The sequence below is a fragment of the Cervus elaphus genome, chromosome 28 (genome assembly GCF_910594005.1).
Source record: "Cervus elaphus chromosome 28, mCerEla1.1, whole genome shotgun sequence".
In the NCBI taxonomy this organism is placed as follows: domain Eukaryota; kingdom Metazoa; phylum Chordata; class Mammalia; order Artiodactyla; family Cervidae; genus Cervus; species Cervus elaphus.
The window spans coordinates 28,368,923-28,386,782 of record NC_057842.1 but is presented as its reverse complement, the minus strand read 5'-3'; the positions used below and the strand labels follow the sequence as shown (position 1 = coordinate 28,386,782).

Below are 17,860 nucleotides of genomic sequence, written 5' to 3'. Positions count from 1 at the left end.
TGGGCCTAAATTTACCCTTGCTTTCAGCTTTGTTTTGCTCTACCGGCTTGCAAATACATACCAGTCGCACACTGACCCTAGGGTGGCCTGCCTGCTGCTGGTCTGATGTTGGAAAAGCTATTGAAATTTACAAGGATCTTGCCCTTGGCCTTCACTCTCAGGGGGCAGCATTCTCACACACTATAAAGTGTTGCCAGCTCACAATAACCTTGTAGTCAGAGAAGCCAGCCCAGCAAGGCTGCCTGGAGATGTGGGTCACCTGCCCCAACAATTGCAAATACACTAGCACACACATCTCAGACGACCTGCTTGTCTTCCATTTGCAAGAAAAAGCTGTGTAAATAACTGTAGTTCCAAAAAAGGCAAAATATTAGACTTCTCAATTTGAACTATGTACACTTAGCCTTCTCAGACTAACACAAGGGTCTTTAAATGACAAAGTTGCTTGTATTTCACTAAGAAGTTAGACTAAAACTTTTTTTTTTAAGTGTGTCATGCCTTAGTGACTTTCTAATGAACTCAAACACTGGAGTGGCTGACACTTTTTAAGTAACTGTAAGCCGCATCTCAAAGGATTCAGAGAAGCAACAAATAAGGAAGTGTGATCACTGATCTTGAAAAATCTGAGGGCTCTGATGAGGAAAAAAGCAGACCAAGAATAAAAAAAGATTCCAGATCTCTTCCAAAAATGTTGCAAGAAGAATTTTAGAATGCTGCAAAGTAATCACTTCATTAATTTATGCAACGACTCAAATTTTGTGGGACAAGAAATAACAGGGTCAAGGCGGCCAGGCGTTTTTTGGTGCAAAAACTGCAACTTTATATTAAATGGTTGAGGGAAGACTTGGGGAGGATGGGTACCATTGAGTCTGATGTTTCCAGATTTCGGCATTGGACATCTCACTCACGTCATTAAGTGAGCTAAATCACAGAAGGACAAAAAGGGACGAGAGGACCAATTTTGGGAAGGCAGCTGAGTCTCCCCTCCTCCGTTTCGTTCAGATTTGTCTTTCTGGCCTTTCTTTCCTAATGGCATTTCTTTTGTAGGGAAGTTCCTCACATCTTTCGGTCTAATTATCTCATTGTACAAATTTTTGAAAAGGAACGAACTGCCGTTTGCTCTGCGCGCGGACATCTTTTCTTCTGCTGGGGTTCTTAGTAAGCCTTCAACCAACTTTCGCTGAAAAGGATGTCGCTGAGGAGCGATGAGGCTTGAAATCCCGCGGTTTTCTCATTCTCTTTTCTTTCTCTCCGAAGACACCACCCCTACACCTCGGCCCGCTCCCCGCCACCTCCCGACTCGTGACAATTCACCACCGTTTTTAAGTGTGTTTTAAGGCATCTCCTGTGTTTCTTCCTCTGACCCGAGAAGCTCTTTCAGTGTTAGGGCGCCTAACCAGGGGATCGGCAAATAGGATACTTTAGGGGAATAAAAGACCTAATTGAAAAATCTCGTGTTGCCTAATTACGATTAAGTATGTTGCAGATAAGTGAGCATATTACTAATTTGATTATGTACAAAACGCCGAGGTCTTTTGCCTTAAGCATTCATGTTTATTTAACAGACGTATACAGGGCGTATCATATACCAGACACTGTTCCAAACGCTTTTAAAACACGACCTTCTTTGGTTTTAAAAATATTTCTAAGTGACATTAAACCCGCGTGTGCATTTCGAACGTCCTTGCCATAGTTTTCTTTATAACATGGGTACAGTGGTTAAGTCTTCAAAGACAAATACGGAAAAACTTTAACTAGTTGCAACTTTATTGCAAGCCAGTCATTTCCCTCTTTGCAATTTTTCGCAATTATTATAATTAAATGCAGCCGTATAGTGAGAAAGAACTTGTTTTTTCAATGACGATTTTGCCCCCCGGGCGTTTGGAAGCGCCCGCTAATTTGATCGCGTGGCCAAGGTTAATGGCACCTGTAGGCATTCACTTTCAGAAAAATGCGCAGCCTTCGCTGAAGGTTGTGAAGGCTGCGTTCGCAGGTCGGAGGCGATGTGTCCCCCAGTGGCCTGCGGAGACTGGACTCGGGCGCACCCGCCGGGGAGGAGCGATTGGCCACCCGCGCACACCCGCTCATCCTAGAGGGGCTTGGAGGACCCGGAGCCGAGTGGCGTCGGGGGAGGTCGGAGCCGGAGGGACGCGAGTCCGCTCGGCTCCCAGCAGCGGGCTTGGGCAGCCGAGAGGCAGCGAAGCAAAGGCCAGGAGACCCGCACAGAGCAGAAGCCCACAGCCGAGCTGGGGGGTCACCGTCCCCGGCGGCCCCGAGCTGACCCGGTCCAGCCCCATCAGGCCCCGCCCGGCCTGCCCCCACCTCCCCCCCACCCCGCCCCGAGACTGTGTGCTTTGCCCGGTGTTAAGTTTCAGAAGTCAGGATGGAACGTTTCGGGTTTCTGTTCACACGGTTATTGCAGGCGCCGCGGTGGGGACCGCACAAAAGAGACGAGGGTTTGTGGGGAAGGGGTTGTGTGGTTTAACGAGGGCTTAACCCGCGGACTGCAGGTCCTTCTCGCTCTCCGCCTGCCCAGCTCCCGCCCGGGATCGGCCTTCTCAAGTCGCGTCCCTTCCCTTTCTCCTCCCCGCCCCGCGCCGGTCTTGTGTGAGGAAAGAGAATGCAGTGTGAGAGGGACACCCTAAGCAGATCCCCAGAAAAATAAGAATCCGTCCGTGGCGCAGGCTTCTGGCGATTGACTGACGCCTCTTTCTCAGAGGCTTTTCCGCACTTAGCACAGAGCTGCCGGACGCGGTGACTGCAGTCTCGGCTTGACCCGGACCGACCCGGCGCCCGCCTCCCGGTATCGCGGCGGCCGGGCTGGCAAACCGACTCCGGCTGCCCTCGCAGACACATCCGCGTAGCCGCCGGTTCCAGAGATACTACTTCAGATCATGGAGAGAAAGAGCAGCTTGAAAACGTTTGAGGGCCCATCTAGAATGGTATACAACCCACGCTGTCCAATGCACAAAAAAAAAAACTGGACACGAATTCATCTTCTAGAAAACAAATTGCCAAGCCTGATTTTTCTTTTCTTTCACGTAGGGATTCTAATTAACTCTACCGCTGTGACTACCCAAACCAGGGAGTGTGGAGAATTGCAACTATCTGGATCATCCAAGCCCGAAAAACTCGAACTTGGAAAAACTACTAAACGTGTCCTAAAATACCCGCATCATTGCTCTAGTCCTTCCTGTCACCAGAGTAGACACAACTCCGACCCAAGGTCTACTCAGCGGGATCTATTATCTACAACCTACAGCCCGGGTGGCCAAATACAAAGAACTGATTCAGAGCAAATCGAAAATCGTTTGGTGGCCTGTCTCTCAGACCCTCCGACCGCCAGCGGTTTTAAGTACCTGGTCGGAGAAACTCGCGTCCTTATCTGTTCTCGGCCCAGAGGCCGCGGAAGCAGCCGTGCGAGTTGCCCGGGAGAAAAGCAACTTTGATTTAGGGTTTCCAAAAACCCCAGAGGGCAAATGTGACCGCCAGGGTCAATCAGTCAGCAGTTTTGGTCCAGACAAGGGACAGTCGAGTGGGGCGGTTCGGTTAAGCCACGGCGCCTCCCGACGTCACACACGTTCGCTCACACTCAGCCACGCGCTTGGGGTTATTCTTTAAACACAGGGCTGAAACTTCACGGGCAGACGGCGGGGTGCGGAGGAGCGCCAAAACCCGAGGTCCAGAGCCCGCCCCTCGCCGGCCCGCCCCCGCCGCGCCCGCGCCGGCGCCCGTGCCCACGTCCGCGCGCCTCCCTATCTAGGGTTAGCAACTTCGCGCTCCCGCTCGCCGCGGCGCCTCCCCACCCGCGCTCAGCTCCCGGGCCGCCGAGGCGCGGCCGCGTTCCCACGCCTCAAGCCCGAGCTCCGCGGCCCGCATTGGCCAGCGCAGCCCCGCCCCTCCACCTCAGCCAATCCCAGGTCACGCTGGCCCCGGGGAGGCGGTGCCCGGCGGAGCGGGCGGGGGCCTGCGCGCGGGTGGCGGCCGAGGGGGCCCCGCCCGCGCGGGGAGGGAGGCGTGGCCGGCGCCGGCTCTTGCGGCCGAGCTGGGCTGCGGCGTGGGAAAGAGCCGCGAGGAGCTGACCGCGCCGCCGCCGGAGCCGCGCCTGCCGGGGCCCAGGGAGGGAGGGCAGGAGGAGGCAGGCAGGGAGGGCGCTGCGTCCCGCTCTGCGTCCGTGGCTCCGGCCCGGCCGCGCCCCGCGCGGTCTTCTCCGCGATGAAGCGCCCTTGCGAGGAGACGACCTCTGAGAGCGACATGGACGAGACCATCGACGTGGGGAGCGAGAACAATTACTCGGGGTGAGCGCGGGCTCGGCGGGAGCTGTCCTGAGCCCGAGGCATCGGGGAGCTTTGTGTACCAGCGGCTCGTTGGACATCCCGAGGTTCTTCTCCGCCGCCTTCCAGCCGAGCGGGGGAAAGTTTTTCCTAGAATACTTTTGAGTGGTGGGCGCTCGCGGAGCGCGTGTTGGGGTGGGGCGAGGCATGTGGGTTTGCACTCGAGGGGTGGGGCGAGAAGACGGGGGACGCGGCTGAAAGTGTTGCAGGGGCTGGCGAAGGGTCCCCCGGCTGTCAGCGTTGGGCACGCGGACTGGGAAGTCCGGGCGACCCGCGACGCTCCCGCCACCGAAACTGTACTGGGGAGCACTTTCAAAATGGGCCAGGCGAAGGGGAGGGGGGAGATTGTTTTAATATTTAAAGACGCTAAAAGATGACTTGCTTTTTGGAGAAATTAAAGCAATTAGCGATGGCAAGGCTAAGTAGGTTGAGATTTCCAGGTTGGTCGAGTGTAATTTGGTTGACAGAGGTGTGAGTGACAAGTCTTTCGGGCATCCTCTCTCTGACTACTTGTTCCTAAGTCTGGAAAAGATCGGGGTCGTGATCACAGAAGCCAGACCTCAACTATGCAGTGACAGAGGGAGGTTATGGAGGCGTTTTAGTGCCAAGGCGGGTCAAATGATAATTGCTTCTAATTGGCATCCCCAGAAGCACCTTAATTATTTATCTGCAGCTGTCACTCAAGAGTAAAATTCTTTCTACCTTTGGAAAACTGGTTTTCTTTCAATATTATTCTAACATGTACAGACCTTAGCCTGGAATCAGCAAAAGCAAAGATATTTACTTGAAATATTGTTTCCAAAGTATCTTATAATTATTAAAGTGTTGTTGTGTCATCTTAAAAAAAAAAAAAAGAGATCCGAAAACAAAAGATGTGTGAAAGGTGAAACCAGTTGAGAAGGGGTGGGAATGAGGGGAACAGTTAATTCAGAAATAAGATCCAGAAGTGAGAAGGTGAGGTAATAAGAACCTGGTGTGCGCAGCATTTCTAAAATGAAAGAACAAATAACAGGAACCTGGAGAATTTGAGAACATGAAAAAGCAGAGTATCCATGAATTATGACGAGAAACAGATATCAACTAGAATGCATCATAAAAAGTATGTGACAGTGCAGTGATTTGATTGAACTTTTGATACAAAATATTTTTTCATTAGCAAACTCAAGATGGGTTACAACTCAGAGTTTTAAGCTTAAATTGAAGGCTGAGAGATACTCACCTAGAGTTTTATTTTCAAAGTAAAATATTCATCTAATAGTTGATCTAATTTTTCTGTTACTGGCATATTTAATCTGGGGTCGTTCTTTTGGAAAATTGACACAGAAAACATTGAATTTGTCTTTTTTTTCCCCCTGTATGACTAATTGGAGTTTTGAAATAGATAACTTCTGTTTATCTTAAAGACTGCATCTAGGGACAGCAGTTTGACATACAGTGACTGTATATCTGTTTGATAATACTACTAAACATGGCCTTTATTTTACAATAGCATTGCTTTGTTTAGTGGGTCTGACCTCAGGGAGGAGGAGGGATGTTATTAGAGATTAGCTGACTTTTAAGAAACATTTATGAGTGGAACTAGGAAGTACTAATATCTAACTTCTCACCCTGACTGCCCATAAGTATTTCATTGGAAGACCAATAAAAGTTTAGAGATGTTTTCTGCCAGTAGATTTGGCATCTGGATTACTTATTAAAAGAAAAAAATGGCATGATTCTTTCCTGAAAAGATATGAAAGGGCTGAAAGCAAAGTTTGTTAAGAATAAGAATTAAGAATAAAATAACACTGATCTGAACTATGTTCTCTCTCTGAATTATTTCATGGGTGCCTTCAAGCACCCAGAAGAAACAATTGTGGTGTTCATACAGCACCTGACAAACTCTTCTTATTTCGTAGGCAAAGTACTAGCTCTGTGATTAGGTCGAATTCGCCAACAACAACATCTCAGATTATGGCAAGAAAGAAAAGGAGAGGGGTATGTGATTCTTTTTTCTTTCTTTTTGTTTCCTGTAATCCTGCCTAACGTGTAGCAGTTGTATTTTTCCATTATGAATCATTTTATCATCTGTGTATTCATAAACTTTTGTTGTTGTTTTGCTTTTTGGGGATAGATAATAGAGAAAAGGCGTCGAGATCGGATAAATAACAGTTTATCTGAGTTGAGACGACTGGTGCCAACCGCTTTTGAAAAACAAGTAAGCTGCCCCCACCCCTGACCATCCCACCAAAGAGCTCAAAAAATCTGATTCTCTCATCTGGGAATGTGGGTTCTTGTTAAAGCTCATTAAAATAATGGTGTATGTGCCCTGATCTGGCACACAGCAGCTATTTCAATAAAATGCTTTGTTGTGGCAAAACTATTAAAAACATAATCCATCATGAAGTTGAAAAACATTTCCATTCTCTAGCTTATTTTCCCCTTCAGGGTAACATGTTCATGCTTTCTCTGTTCTTTCTATGAATACCAGTAGTGGTTTAAAACTGAGCTGTATGTAGTAGTCTTCTTAAAAAACAAAAACAAAAAAGATATCTACGTGAAATTTCATTTTTGTCTCAAACTATTTTTAATTATTCTTTCAAGTAAGCTCTTTTAATAAAAAAAAAAAAAAAATAGCCAAAGCCGAGGAAGTAACATCTCTCGTTCTATTTCCTAAATAATAGTACTAACAAAATTTATTTACCAAACCACTTGGTTTCATTTTTAATCCCTGGGTTAATAGAATCATGTTTATTTTGAGGCATATTGTGAAAGTTTGGTAAAAATCAAACTAGCCATAAATTCCCCTTTTCAGAATTCAAGTATTTCTTTACCAAAAAAAAAGAAAGAAAAAGGAAAAAATATTTTGCACACTTGAGAAAGTAGGAAGCCAAATGTTTAAATCTTCCTCTGTCATTTTGGAAAAGTTGTGGTTTTCCCTCGGCCTCCACGGTTGACGATCAGATTTCTAACAGCATCTTTCAAACAGCATGGCATCATACCCTTGTTGAAGATGTTATACTTTCAATTAAATTCATATAGGATATAAGACATCCATTGTTTGTTTATTCCACTTTGTTGTTTCATGAACCACAAACATTATAAAGCAAGCCCCACAAAGTCCTTGGAAATTATCCAGAAACTGCAGTTTTGTTATTAGTCACTTTCACTGAAACTCCTGTTCATCTTCATGGAAAAATTGAACATGGACAGAAGTACAAGGTGTCGTATGTTATTGATTATACATTTTTCAAAGAAAAAAGGCACCCACTCTGTATGCTAAAACTGATAAGCTAAATATAATGGGCAAGTTGTAGTTTTGATTAGTAGCCTTTCCCACAATATGCTGAGAATGAAAATATCAGTAATCAATGACCTTTTTTACTTTCAGTACTGAAATGTCTACAGTTACGAGGAACAGTTCGGTGATTTTTGGGGGAGGAGGGAGGGTTGTTAGATTTTTTTTTTTCCCCCTTAACTGTCGACTTAAAACAAACCTTAAAAGCAGACCTCAGTAGTTTGGCAGTTAGTTACCATAAACACAGGCTTTCCCATTTGCTGAGCTTGGCGACCAACCCTGGTGAGCTGGCTCTGTCACAGTATGATTAGAAGAGTGTTCTTTCGAGCAGTTTAAATAACTCTGGCGCTCTCAGCATGTACTGGGTGCTGACAATTTTCACAAAACAAGTAAAGCATAGGAACCTGAAATAAACTTCAGTTTCCTTTTCAAGAAAACATACTGATTTAATTATTTAGCTCTTCCAAGAAATTAGAAGCCACCCACAGCCCTCTGAGACAGCTTAAAGTGGCACATTTGTATTCCAGTTGGTTTCCAGAGGTGCCTTAAAGTGGGGGAATGGGCATAAAATATATTTCCAAGACAGTTTTATTAAGAGCCGTTTTAAAGCGTTCAGATATCCTTAAGCATTTTTGATGCTTACTAGATAAAAGAGGTAGATTATGCTTCCTTGTTTATGATCTTGGAATTTACAGTGACACCTGCTGGTAGTTATTGGAGAAAAAAACTTTGAAAGTCTCTCTTTTTGCACTTTGGGTTCTACTTACAGTAGTGTAGTATGAATTACCTTAAAAGCATCTTAGAATTCTATTTTTGAAAAATATGTTTTTAACAATAATTTGCTGAGATCCTGTCTCCTTTTCCTCCAGAGTTGGATTCAACTGATCCAGACTTAAGTGTCAGTTGCCCTATAGTGTTAGATGCTCAGTCGTGTCCAACTCTGTGAACCCATCAATTGTAGCTCGCCAGGCTCCTCTGTCCATGGAATTCTCTAGGCAAAAACACTGGAGTGGGTAGCCATGCCCTCCGCCAGGGGATCTTCCCCACCCAGGAATCGAACCTGGGTCTCCCGCCTTACAGGTGGATTCTTTACCGCCTGAGCCACCGGGGAAGACTATCACATATCGCCTAATAAAGTGTATTATTAACCAGGGCAGAGATTGATGCAAAGTTTGAGAATTCTGCAGTTGTTATAGTTTGCGTGGAGTGGCTTAGTGTAATCGTTTTTGTGATTAAAAATTACTTATCACGCCTTTTATTCTTTAAGAGTTAAAATGGCAAATATCTGTCACTAGGTGTATCATAATTAGTGTCTTCATGTGAAATTTGGAAGGAGTTCATTTTTTTTCTGTGAAAAAATTAAATTGAGAATTTCTTAGTGGGAGGGAAAATGAAAATTCAGGATAAATTGTTCCAAATTTGTTTCCATGGGATTTATGAGACTTCATTATTTGTTTATTCAGGGATCTGCAAAGTTAGAAAAAGCTGAAATACTTCAAATGACAGTAGATCACTTAAAGATGCTGCAGGCAACTGGGGGTAAAGGTAAGTTGGTGACTTCATTCCACCCCCGCTTTCTGCCTTTCTCTTTTCATTTTTTTCTCCTTAAGATTGTAAGGAAGTCATAGTTGAACAGTTCTTTAACAAGCTGAGATAGGAGGTCCCAGATTAAAGCCGTGGAAATCAATGCTAATGGCAGGATTGAACTCGTGGGAAAGAACTTCTGGAACAAAAGAAGCACTTGACCCTGGGCTTGTGTTTGCTTTCATAGTACTGTGGGAGTAAGGCTTCATTCATAGCAGCCTGGTCAGAGATTTGTTTGGGACTTTCAGAAGTGCATGCTGGAATTTGTACCAAAGACAAAACAAACACACAAACATCCAAACATAAACAGGAGGTTAGAGGCAAGCTTTTTCTCTTCTTCTTTCCCTCCCCCACCGTCCTCCCCTCCACCCATTAAATCGAAGCTAGGACTCAGTATCAAGCAGCTATTCCAAAAGAAGTGAATTTTCATTGTTGTTTTCAGAGTCTGATTGGTCTTGGATTCAGACCACACAGAGCATTTGAAGTGCAGGTAGTGAGTCTCTGTCCTGGAAACCACTGATGCAAGTCATTCCTGCAGAGAGCAAACAGGAGCAGGTGCCCTGGCCCCGTGCCATGGAGAGATGTCTTCTGTACCAGATAGTGATTTAGGGAAGAACAGCCCAGGGCACTCAGGGACGGACCCTCACTTCGTGGTGTAAATGGATGTGAGACCCTGAACGCTGATTCATTCAGATTTCGTTATCTTGCTTCTCACATATCAGACTTGATTTTGCCCCTTGTATCCTTTTCACCCTCCAGAAGGCCTTCGGTATTCATCTTAGCCAAGGGTACTGGTCTATGTTATTTGATAACTAGCTGAGGAGAGGGAACCACAAAGACGAAGTCCTGCAGCTACACCCTAGAGGCTTCTGTCTGTTCGGCATTGGCCTTTTATTGCAGAGCACCAGAGTCTTCCCTAGATCAGAGCGGAAGCAGGGCAAGGAGAGAAATAGCTGTTTACCAATCGGTGCCCAAGTATTTCAGTATTTAACTCCAGCTGAGGACCTGGGGAACATCAGCTCTGAGCGTCACCATCTTTCTACCTGTGTCAGGTGGAGGGTGATCTTAGTAAAGGGATGCCTTCCCACTCAGTGTGACTTACCCGCTGTTGTCCCTGCTCAAGGAACCGTCCTGCATGAATGAACATACTGAATGGGATATGGAATTGTGATTTCTTCTCATTAAAATGTAACCCTCTGCAAAGCATGCAAATATTCTTACATGGTAGAGAACTGGATGAAATTGTAGATGCCAGATCCAACCTAGCTTAGCCAGTGCCCCCACCTTTAAACCGAGACAGAGGTGCTAAGTGACATGGGGAGGCCTGTACTAGCAGCATTGAATTCTCAAGGGCCCCTGCAGCCCCAAGATTCTGTCTCTACACGTGCCACCCCAAGATATTAGGAGACTGATTGAGTTAGAGATGCTGCAGGGGAAAGGCTTTGATTGCTTTACCTCTCTTGGCACTGTTAGCTGTAAAGCTAAGAATTTTTATCCGCGTTTCAAATAGTTGGCATGAGCTATACTTCTAAAGAGTAATATTGTTCTTATGCCTTAGTATAAAAATGAAGTTCCATCTTGGTTGCTATTCTCGGCTACCTGAACAGTCCTAAAAATCCGTCCCAAAATAGTCTGTGAACAGACATTTGCGAGCAAGTTCCATACAAGTCGCCTGACTGCCCGGTCATTAGAGAGGTCACCTCACCAGAGAATGTGTGGGCCTTCGGGGGAGGGGGGGCTGGCAGTGTGGGCGCAAATTGTTAGACTCACAGCAGCTATGGGGCCTCAGAATGTACTGGCGAAGGGCAGAGACTCTGCGGTTAGGTTGCCTGGTTTCAAATCCTGGCTCTGCTATTTTTTTTTTTTAAGCTCTGTGACCCTGGATAAGTTACTAACCTTCTCTGAAGCCCAGTTTCTTCATCTATAAAATGAGGACAGGGAGAGTGTTTACTTCACAATATTATGAGTTTAGTCACTTAAAGCCCATAGAGCAGTGATGAAGTGGCGTGGACCCCTCTGCTGTTATTTTTGGCCCAAGATCCAGTCACAGGAAACAGCTGCTCATCATCGTTTCCCTCTGCATTCAGCAATAGAATAGGAATTATATAATTTATATGCCTTAAGATGCAACAGAGAACTCAGCCATGTGCAACAACATATAGCCAGCAAATCACCAATTTCAATTACTTTGTGCCTAGTCATGAAAAATTCTTGGAAGCTCTTGGGGTTCAATTCTTTTGATCTATTCTTTAGTCTGTTTTGCTAAGGCAGTAGTTTCTAGAGAAGATTTAGAGTAACCTAAATTTCTAGATCCCTCTGGATTTCTGGACTTTATCTATTCTGATGATTACCTCCCTTCTCTCATGGAAGTCAGAAGTCTTCAAAGCCTTACAGAGAACCCTAAGGACACTTAATGTGAAATCTTTCTTTGGAGGCATCTTCTTCAGGAAGAACTTTACCTCCTAGTGTCAGGGGCTTTATTGCTAACTGTGCTGAAGGCCTGGGATAATAACAATTTTTGTTGCTTATTTTCCACATTTCATGATATTCTCTTATGTCAGCTTTGTGTTGTTACTATCTTAATGTATATATTTTTCCCAAAATTTCTTTTTTGGGACTTCCAAGTTTCTGTTGGAATTCTACTCTTGGACTTTGAATACTGTGACTACTATTTTTCCAAAGTCAAACTATAGAATAAGTTAGTTTAAATGTTAATAGATGATAAATGAAACAGGTCATACTTTGATCTACAGAAACAAAAAAGATAATACAGTAAATGCCTTAGATGAAAATAACCTTGTTTGAATTTGTCATTTATATATACACACATCCCCAAAGTGAGTAGACTAAATTTTAATTTAAAATTGTTTTTTAAAAAGACTTCCAAATGAGAAAAAAAATCTGAGAAGGATATGTTTGTACATGCTAGAGGTCACTAATTCAAAATGGTGACATTTCCCCAAATCTCTGATGGGGGAATGCCCTAAATGGGCACTGATACTAGTCAGATGTTATTATTTTCTATCTAATGTATTATCTTTGGATGAAAAGAGATTCTCATAAATGTGATGGACTTTAGCCATTTTTATGATAATAACCTTATGTGCAGGGGTACATGCATACACACTGACATAATTAACATACATTTTTTTTTCTTGAATAAATGCCAGAAAAACTTAAACTAAGCTAACCAATGAAAGAAATTTATATTTGAACTTCAGGAAAGCTAGGAGTTATAGTAACCTCATGTCAGCCAAGGAGCCTCATATTACCTGATAGAAAAATCTGACCTTCAAATTAGTAGCCACATTTTGTGTGTGTGTGTGTGTGAATTGAATTTTTTATTAGAAAAAAAATGCCGTATTTTATAGATCACCATTTATGAGAATCCTACTAAAACACCACAACAAACTGGCCTTGAAGAGAAACAGCACAATGACAGAAAACTCAAAATACTATACCTTTGAGGAGCCTGCAACCAGGCTAACTGAAAATCAACACACTATATAACCTGTTCATATTTGTGTGTGGTATGGTGGGAGTGGCCACATTTTTTAAAATCATTTTGCTTTCTTTAAATTTTTTTCATACAAAGAATGGTGTTTTCATTTTGTCGATTAAAACAAAAAACAACCATGAGGCACGAAGCATGTATGACTTTATTAAGCAGTTCTAGCACATTTCTAACAAAGTCCTCAATCTGCTTGTATGCTTTTCACGTCTCTGCTACAAATGCCAAGAGAGTGAGGATGTTTCCGATAAACCCTTTAATCTCTAACTCATGTGACAGAGACAGAGAGACGGGTCCTCTGTAATAGCCGTGCAAAAGTTTACTAGAGAATTTCACTGTCCCACCATACAAGAGGGACACCATTTTTTTTTCCTGGAAGTGTTTGAAACACAGATGTTTTTAATTTTTTCCCCCCCACTGTGATATTTGGTTGCAAGAACAGCTGTAGTGTATAGCACTACCAGAATTGTCACACATGTGAATTGCAAAGTACACTTTCTTAACGGCTGCAAAAATTACGGCCATAAATAGCTGGCAACATCTTCAGGGAGGATTGCTAGTTGTACTTAAATCTCTGAAGAGGGTGGAACGTAGTTGGTGGTGACCCTTCGTAACGGTTATCATTCTGTCTCCCTCCTGCCTCTGCTGGCCCGCACGGTGCTCGAACCCCCTTTTAGGCTACTTTGACGCGCACGCCCTTGCCATGGACTTCATGAGCATCGGCTTCCGGGAGTGCCTAACGGAAGTGGCGAGGTACCTGAGCTCCGTGGAAGGCCTGGACTCCTCTGACCCCCTGCGCATGCGCCTGGTCTCGCACCTCAGCTCGTGCGCCTCGCAGCGGGAGGCGGCGGCCATGACCTCTTCTCTGGCCCACCACCATCACCCGCTGCACCCGCACCACTGGGCGGCGGCCTTCCACCACCTCCCGGCAGCCCTGCTCCAGCCCAACGGACTCCACGCCTCGGAGTCCACGCCCTGTCGCCTGTCCACCACTTCGGAAGTGCCTCCCGCCCACGGCTCCGCCCTCCTCACCGCCACGTTCGCCCACGCGGATTCCGCCCTGCGGATGCCCGCAACGGGCAGCGTCGCCCCCTGCGTGCCGCCTCTCTCCACGTCTCTGCTGTCCCTCTCCGCCACCGTCCACGCGGCCGCGGCCGCAGCCACCGCAGCTGCGCATAGCTTCCCTCTGTCCTTCGCCGGGGCGTTCCCCATGCTCCCCCCAAACGCAGCTGCCGCCGTGGCAGCTGCCACAGCCATCAGCCCGCCCTTGTCGGTATCAGCCACGTCCAGCCCTCAGCAGACGGGCAGTGGGACAAACAGTAAACCTTATCGACCCTGGGGCACAGAAGTAGGAGCTTTTTAAGTTTTCACGGAACTCCTCGCAGTAGCAACTGAATGTCCTTCATTTCCGAGTCAGCTTAAAACCTCTGCAACCCTGGAAGTAGCCATAGAGATGTCTGCAGACCCACAGAGAACAGTCAAGCTGTTTGAGACACAAACCTCACAAGTGGAAATGTGGTATTATCTTTTTTTGTTTTTTTCTCTGTTTTGGTTTAAGGCTATTTGGTAACTTGACATCAGCAACTTTTGAAAACTTCACACTTGTTTCCATTTAGAAGTTTCCTGGAAAATAATATGGACCATACCATTCAGCAGTGCATCAGGATGTCTGAATTGGGGAAGAAAAATGACCTGACTCAATTCTCTTGAAACTAGATGGGAAAAAAAAATTTGTGTTTCGTAAGTGCCTGAGCTAGTAAAGTTTTCTTTTGAACATACAACATTGCACAAGTAGAGAAGAGTGTAGAGGTTGGGTTAAGAAAGGATAAGGGACTGAAGCCCTGCATTAGGCTGCAGATACTTTAGTACAACCCAAGAGAAGAGCACTCTGTTGAAACCAGCAGGTTTTTATTGGCCAAAAGGATTGCTGAAAATAATTTTCAAGTTGAAAGTCCTAGTTTTATCTTAGTTTGCTTTCTTTGTACAGACTTGCCAAGTGGTGACATTTAGCAATGCATTCGTGTAAGCAATTATTACATCAGTGCTCAGATTAACAAGCATTTCTGCCCTGCCTGCAGACCCCCAGGCATTTTCTTTCATGGCTCAAAACGTGGTGCTTCTTTATATAAACCATGCATTTATAGGTTGTACCTAGAAGCAATTGCTTACTATGTGCCCACCAGAGGCTATCTGACTGATGCCAACTTGAAAACTCTCCAGTTGTAAAACTTTAATTTATTCTGTATCATTTGGACAATTTTTACATATTTATCTTATTGATTTCATCCCAATAACATGTAAAATCTGTTGTCACCTTTTGGTAAGAAGTTGCATTTCTGGAAGTGATGAGGCAGGGAGAGAACGATGGTAAGAGAAAAGCCACGATTTTTAAATGTCCGTTGTCAGGCTTGTGATTGCATTTGATCCCAAATCAAGATGAATGTATTCAATGGGATGTACATAAATTATTTTTGTCCATGCCTAGACTAGTGCTACATAATGTGTTTTGGTTTTGTTGTTCTTGTTTTGTTTAACGACAAAATAATCTCTTAATACTTTGAAATTGAGCACCTGAGATTTTATGTTTGAAAGACAAAGACACAGCATGTATTATTATGCACTTCATTTCTCTGCTGTGTGGAGAAAGCAATAAACATTATGAGAATGTTAAACATTATGCAAAATTATACTTTTAAATATTTGTTTTAAAAATTACTGTACCTAGTCTTCTATGCATTACTTTGTAACCTTTTTCTATGCAAAAGTCTACATATCACTAATTAAATGAAGTCCTTTTTGACCATTTTAATGTGGATGAGTTGCTTTGCAGAATGAAAGTTTACAGGAATTTCAAGAAAGGCCTTGTTTCACTAACAAATTAAACTTTGGCTTTTCTTTTTCTAAGTCATTTGGTATAATTCACAGCCTTGAAAATAACAGATATTTGAGTTTGTAAATCAATTAAATATAGGTGAGTATGACACCATTTGGAGGCAAGAAGTGATTGGTTTCCTCTGCCTTTTATTTTTAGCATAGTTCTTGGAAAAGTGCAAATACCAGAAGGTCAAATAATAGTATACTGAACGTAGGGTAATAAGTTTGTGTCATACATTTTGTAACTCAAATATTTATAGAGTGTTTTTAAAACATCACATGCATACATGATAGGTGTATATATATATATGTTGATAAATCCTCTGTACCTACCTCAAGATTCTTTTGATGCTGTAGAAACTATTCAGGGATCCCTCCTTCAATGAAGCCTAAAATAGACTATCTCAAGAGTTTCTGAAATTGTGGGGCCAAACATATGAGAAGAATTTTTTAATGTTCTTATTATGCTTATCAGTTATCCTTAAAGAAAAAAGTGGGAGACCTCTTAAATAATTTTAATTTTGAAAAATCAAGTATATAGTTTATTTTTTCTTTCTGTAAGTGGGTGAAAAAAATGAGCCAAAACAGATCACCTTTATTCCTTGTCTGTAAGCTCTGTGGTTATTTTATGTCAGTTAGCTCTGATGGGATTAGGTAACAAATAACAAAATGGGTTTAGTGGTATTTGGAGTTTGTTTCTTAATCATGATTTGTGGATAACAGGCATAGAAATAATTTTGATTTAGGATCTAATAGTTGATTCTGTGCCTGTTGTAATGACAGCATTCAAATAACTTTTTGTAGATTGTAAACTTTTAGTGGATCAGGATTTTTTAAAATTTGAATTAAATATTGAAAGTAAATCCCTTCTTCCTTTCATCTTTTTCTCTTCCTATTTTTTCTTCCTTATACTGTTTCCTTTCCAGTTAGATATTGGTTATTGTTTTTCAATTTAGTTGATTAAAATATTTGCCAGCCAACATGTTACGTGATTGCTAAGAGTTGTCAGTATTCCTAAAGATAATAGTCAGTAATTTCAATTGTTTAAATTTCATTGGTTCTTAATAATGTTTTACATCTTCAATTTTTAACATTGTATTTCATTCCATTAATTTTATCATTGAGTTTTCCTTCTCTGATTCAGTGTTCTGTGAAAGCAGTGTTCTGCATTTAAGTGTGGGAATTTTCAGTGTTCACTACTAAAATAGTAAAAAAAAAAAATTTTGTTTTTATAGTTTAAGGGAAAAAGAACTTTTAGGGTTTTATTTATTGGTGGCTTTTAGTTGGGTAAAAGTTGGTCCCAAAGTTAACTCAAAGGATTTTTGATGGGGAAAAATATGAAAAGAAAAAAAAAGGAGAACATTTTTAGAAATTTTGTTTTCCCCAGATGATGAAAGCTATATGTGAAACTAATTAGAACCTATTTTGTATTTCACATCAGTGAACAAGAAAGTATTTATTGAATAACTCCCATGTGCCCAGCATTATGCTGTGTACACTCACTTTCTAATGCTGTGTGATCTTGCAGCCTGACAGTGTTGGGTACGACTGCTACCTGAGCTATTCACGGGGACCCATTCTTAAGCCCATGCCTTTGACCTCTAGGCAGTAGCTTCTGGCAGTACTTTTGGACTCATTCATTCAGACCAACCAAAAGTTTCAACCTGCCTGAGATCACTTTGAGCTAAAGACAAGAGCAAATTAGCATAAAAATCACTATCATCTCTCCCGTTTAGTATATGAAAGGATAAAAAATAACAACTGCACTTTATAACAATGCAACATAAAAGGAAATTATTTTGGCAGTTCCCTGGTTTTAACTTTCAACTGTCAAGCAGTTGAGAGTTAAAATTTTAAACTGTTTATCTTAATCAGTGAAGTTACCGTCTGTAAAAGCTATCAAAAAATATTCTGTGATCAAGGTGGCTGACAAAAGTGAGGCAAAATAGTGACTAGATAGCTGAGAGAATTGAATTTGAAAAAATTTGTGTCTTCCATTAGATATAGAAGTTAAGGGATTTTTTTCTTTTTTGAGGGGAAAATGATGGATTATTCTGAATGTTTATACATTCCAGGTCCATCATGTCATAAAACAACACTCTTCATTTGGCCTATGAAGACCTGCTCAGTAATCTGCTCACTTTAACAAGTCTTGTTATCAGGAAGGGCTTTTTAACTAACCTAAAAATTTCCACCTGCTGTTAAGCATGCTTTCTGTAACAGCTAACAGTTTATATGTGTATAATTTTTCAAAAATCTTATATCCAGAGACATTTTTAT

General features: G+C 42.9%; 2 protein-coding genes across 2 annotated transcripts; both read left to right on the top strand.

Moving 5' to 3' along the window:
- Nucleotides 1-1,748: 1,748 nt before the first annotated feature.
- On the top strand, nt 1,749-3,220 carry LOC122685584. The gene is made up of 2 exons (XM_043890485.1): nt 1,749-2,942; nt 3,046-3,220. The coding sequence occupies exon 1, from the start codon at nt 1,822-1,824 to the stop codon at nt 2,494-2,496; it is 675 nt and encodes a 224-aa protein (XP_043746420.1). The 5' UTR covers nt 1,749-1,821; the 3' UTR covers nt 2,497-2,942; nt 3,046-3,220.
- Nucleotides 3,221-4,007: 787 nt separating this feature from the next.
- HEY2 (hes related family bHLH transcription factor with YRPW motif 2) lies at nt 4,008-15,509 on the top strand. The gene is made up of 5 exons (XM_043890285.1): nt 4,008-4,298; nt 6,233-6,311; nt 6,448-6,531; nt 9,075-9,156; nt 13,384-15,509. The coding sequence occupies exons 1-5, from the start codon at nt 4,216-4,218 to the stop codon at nt 14,067-14,069; spliced, it is 1,014 nt and encodes a 337-aa protein (XP_043746220.1). The 5' UTR covers nt 4,008-4,215; the 3' UTR covers nt 14,070-15,509.
- Nucleotides 15,510-17,860: the final 2,351 nt, after the last annotated feature.

Bases quoted from the DNA above. Each gene is read 5' to 3' on its own strand.
- LOC122685584 (XM_043890485.1), top strand. From the start codon at position 1,822: ATGCAGCCGTATAGTGAGAAAGAACTTGTTTTTTCAATGACGATTTTG.
- HEY2 (XM_043890285.1), top strand. From the start codon at position 4,216: ATGAAGCGCCCTTGCGAGGAGACGACCTCTGAGAGCGACATGGACGAG. The intron at 6,312-6,447 runs GTATGTGATTCT...TTTTGGGGATAG, and splicing joins CAAGAAAGAAAAGGAGAGGG to ATAATAGAGAAAAGGCGTCG. The intron at 9,157-13,383 runs GTAAGTTGGTGA...ACCCCCTTTTAG, and splicing joins GCAGGCAACTGGGGGTAAAG to GCTACTTTGACGCGCACGCC.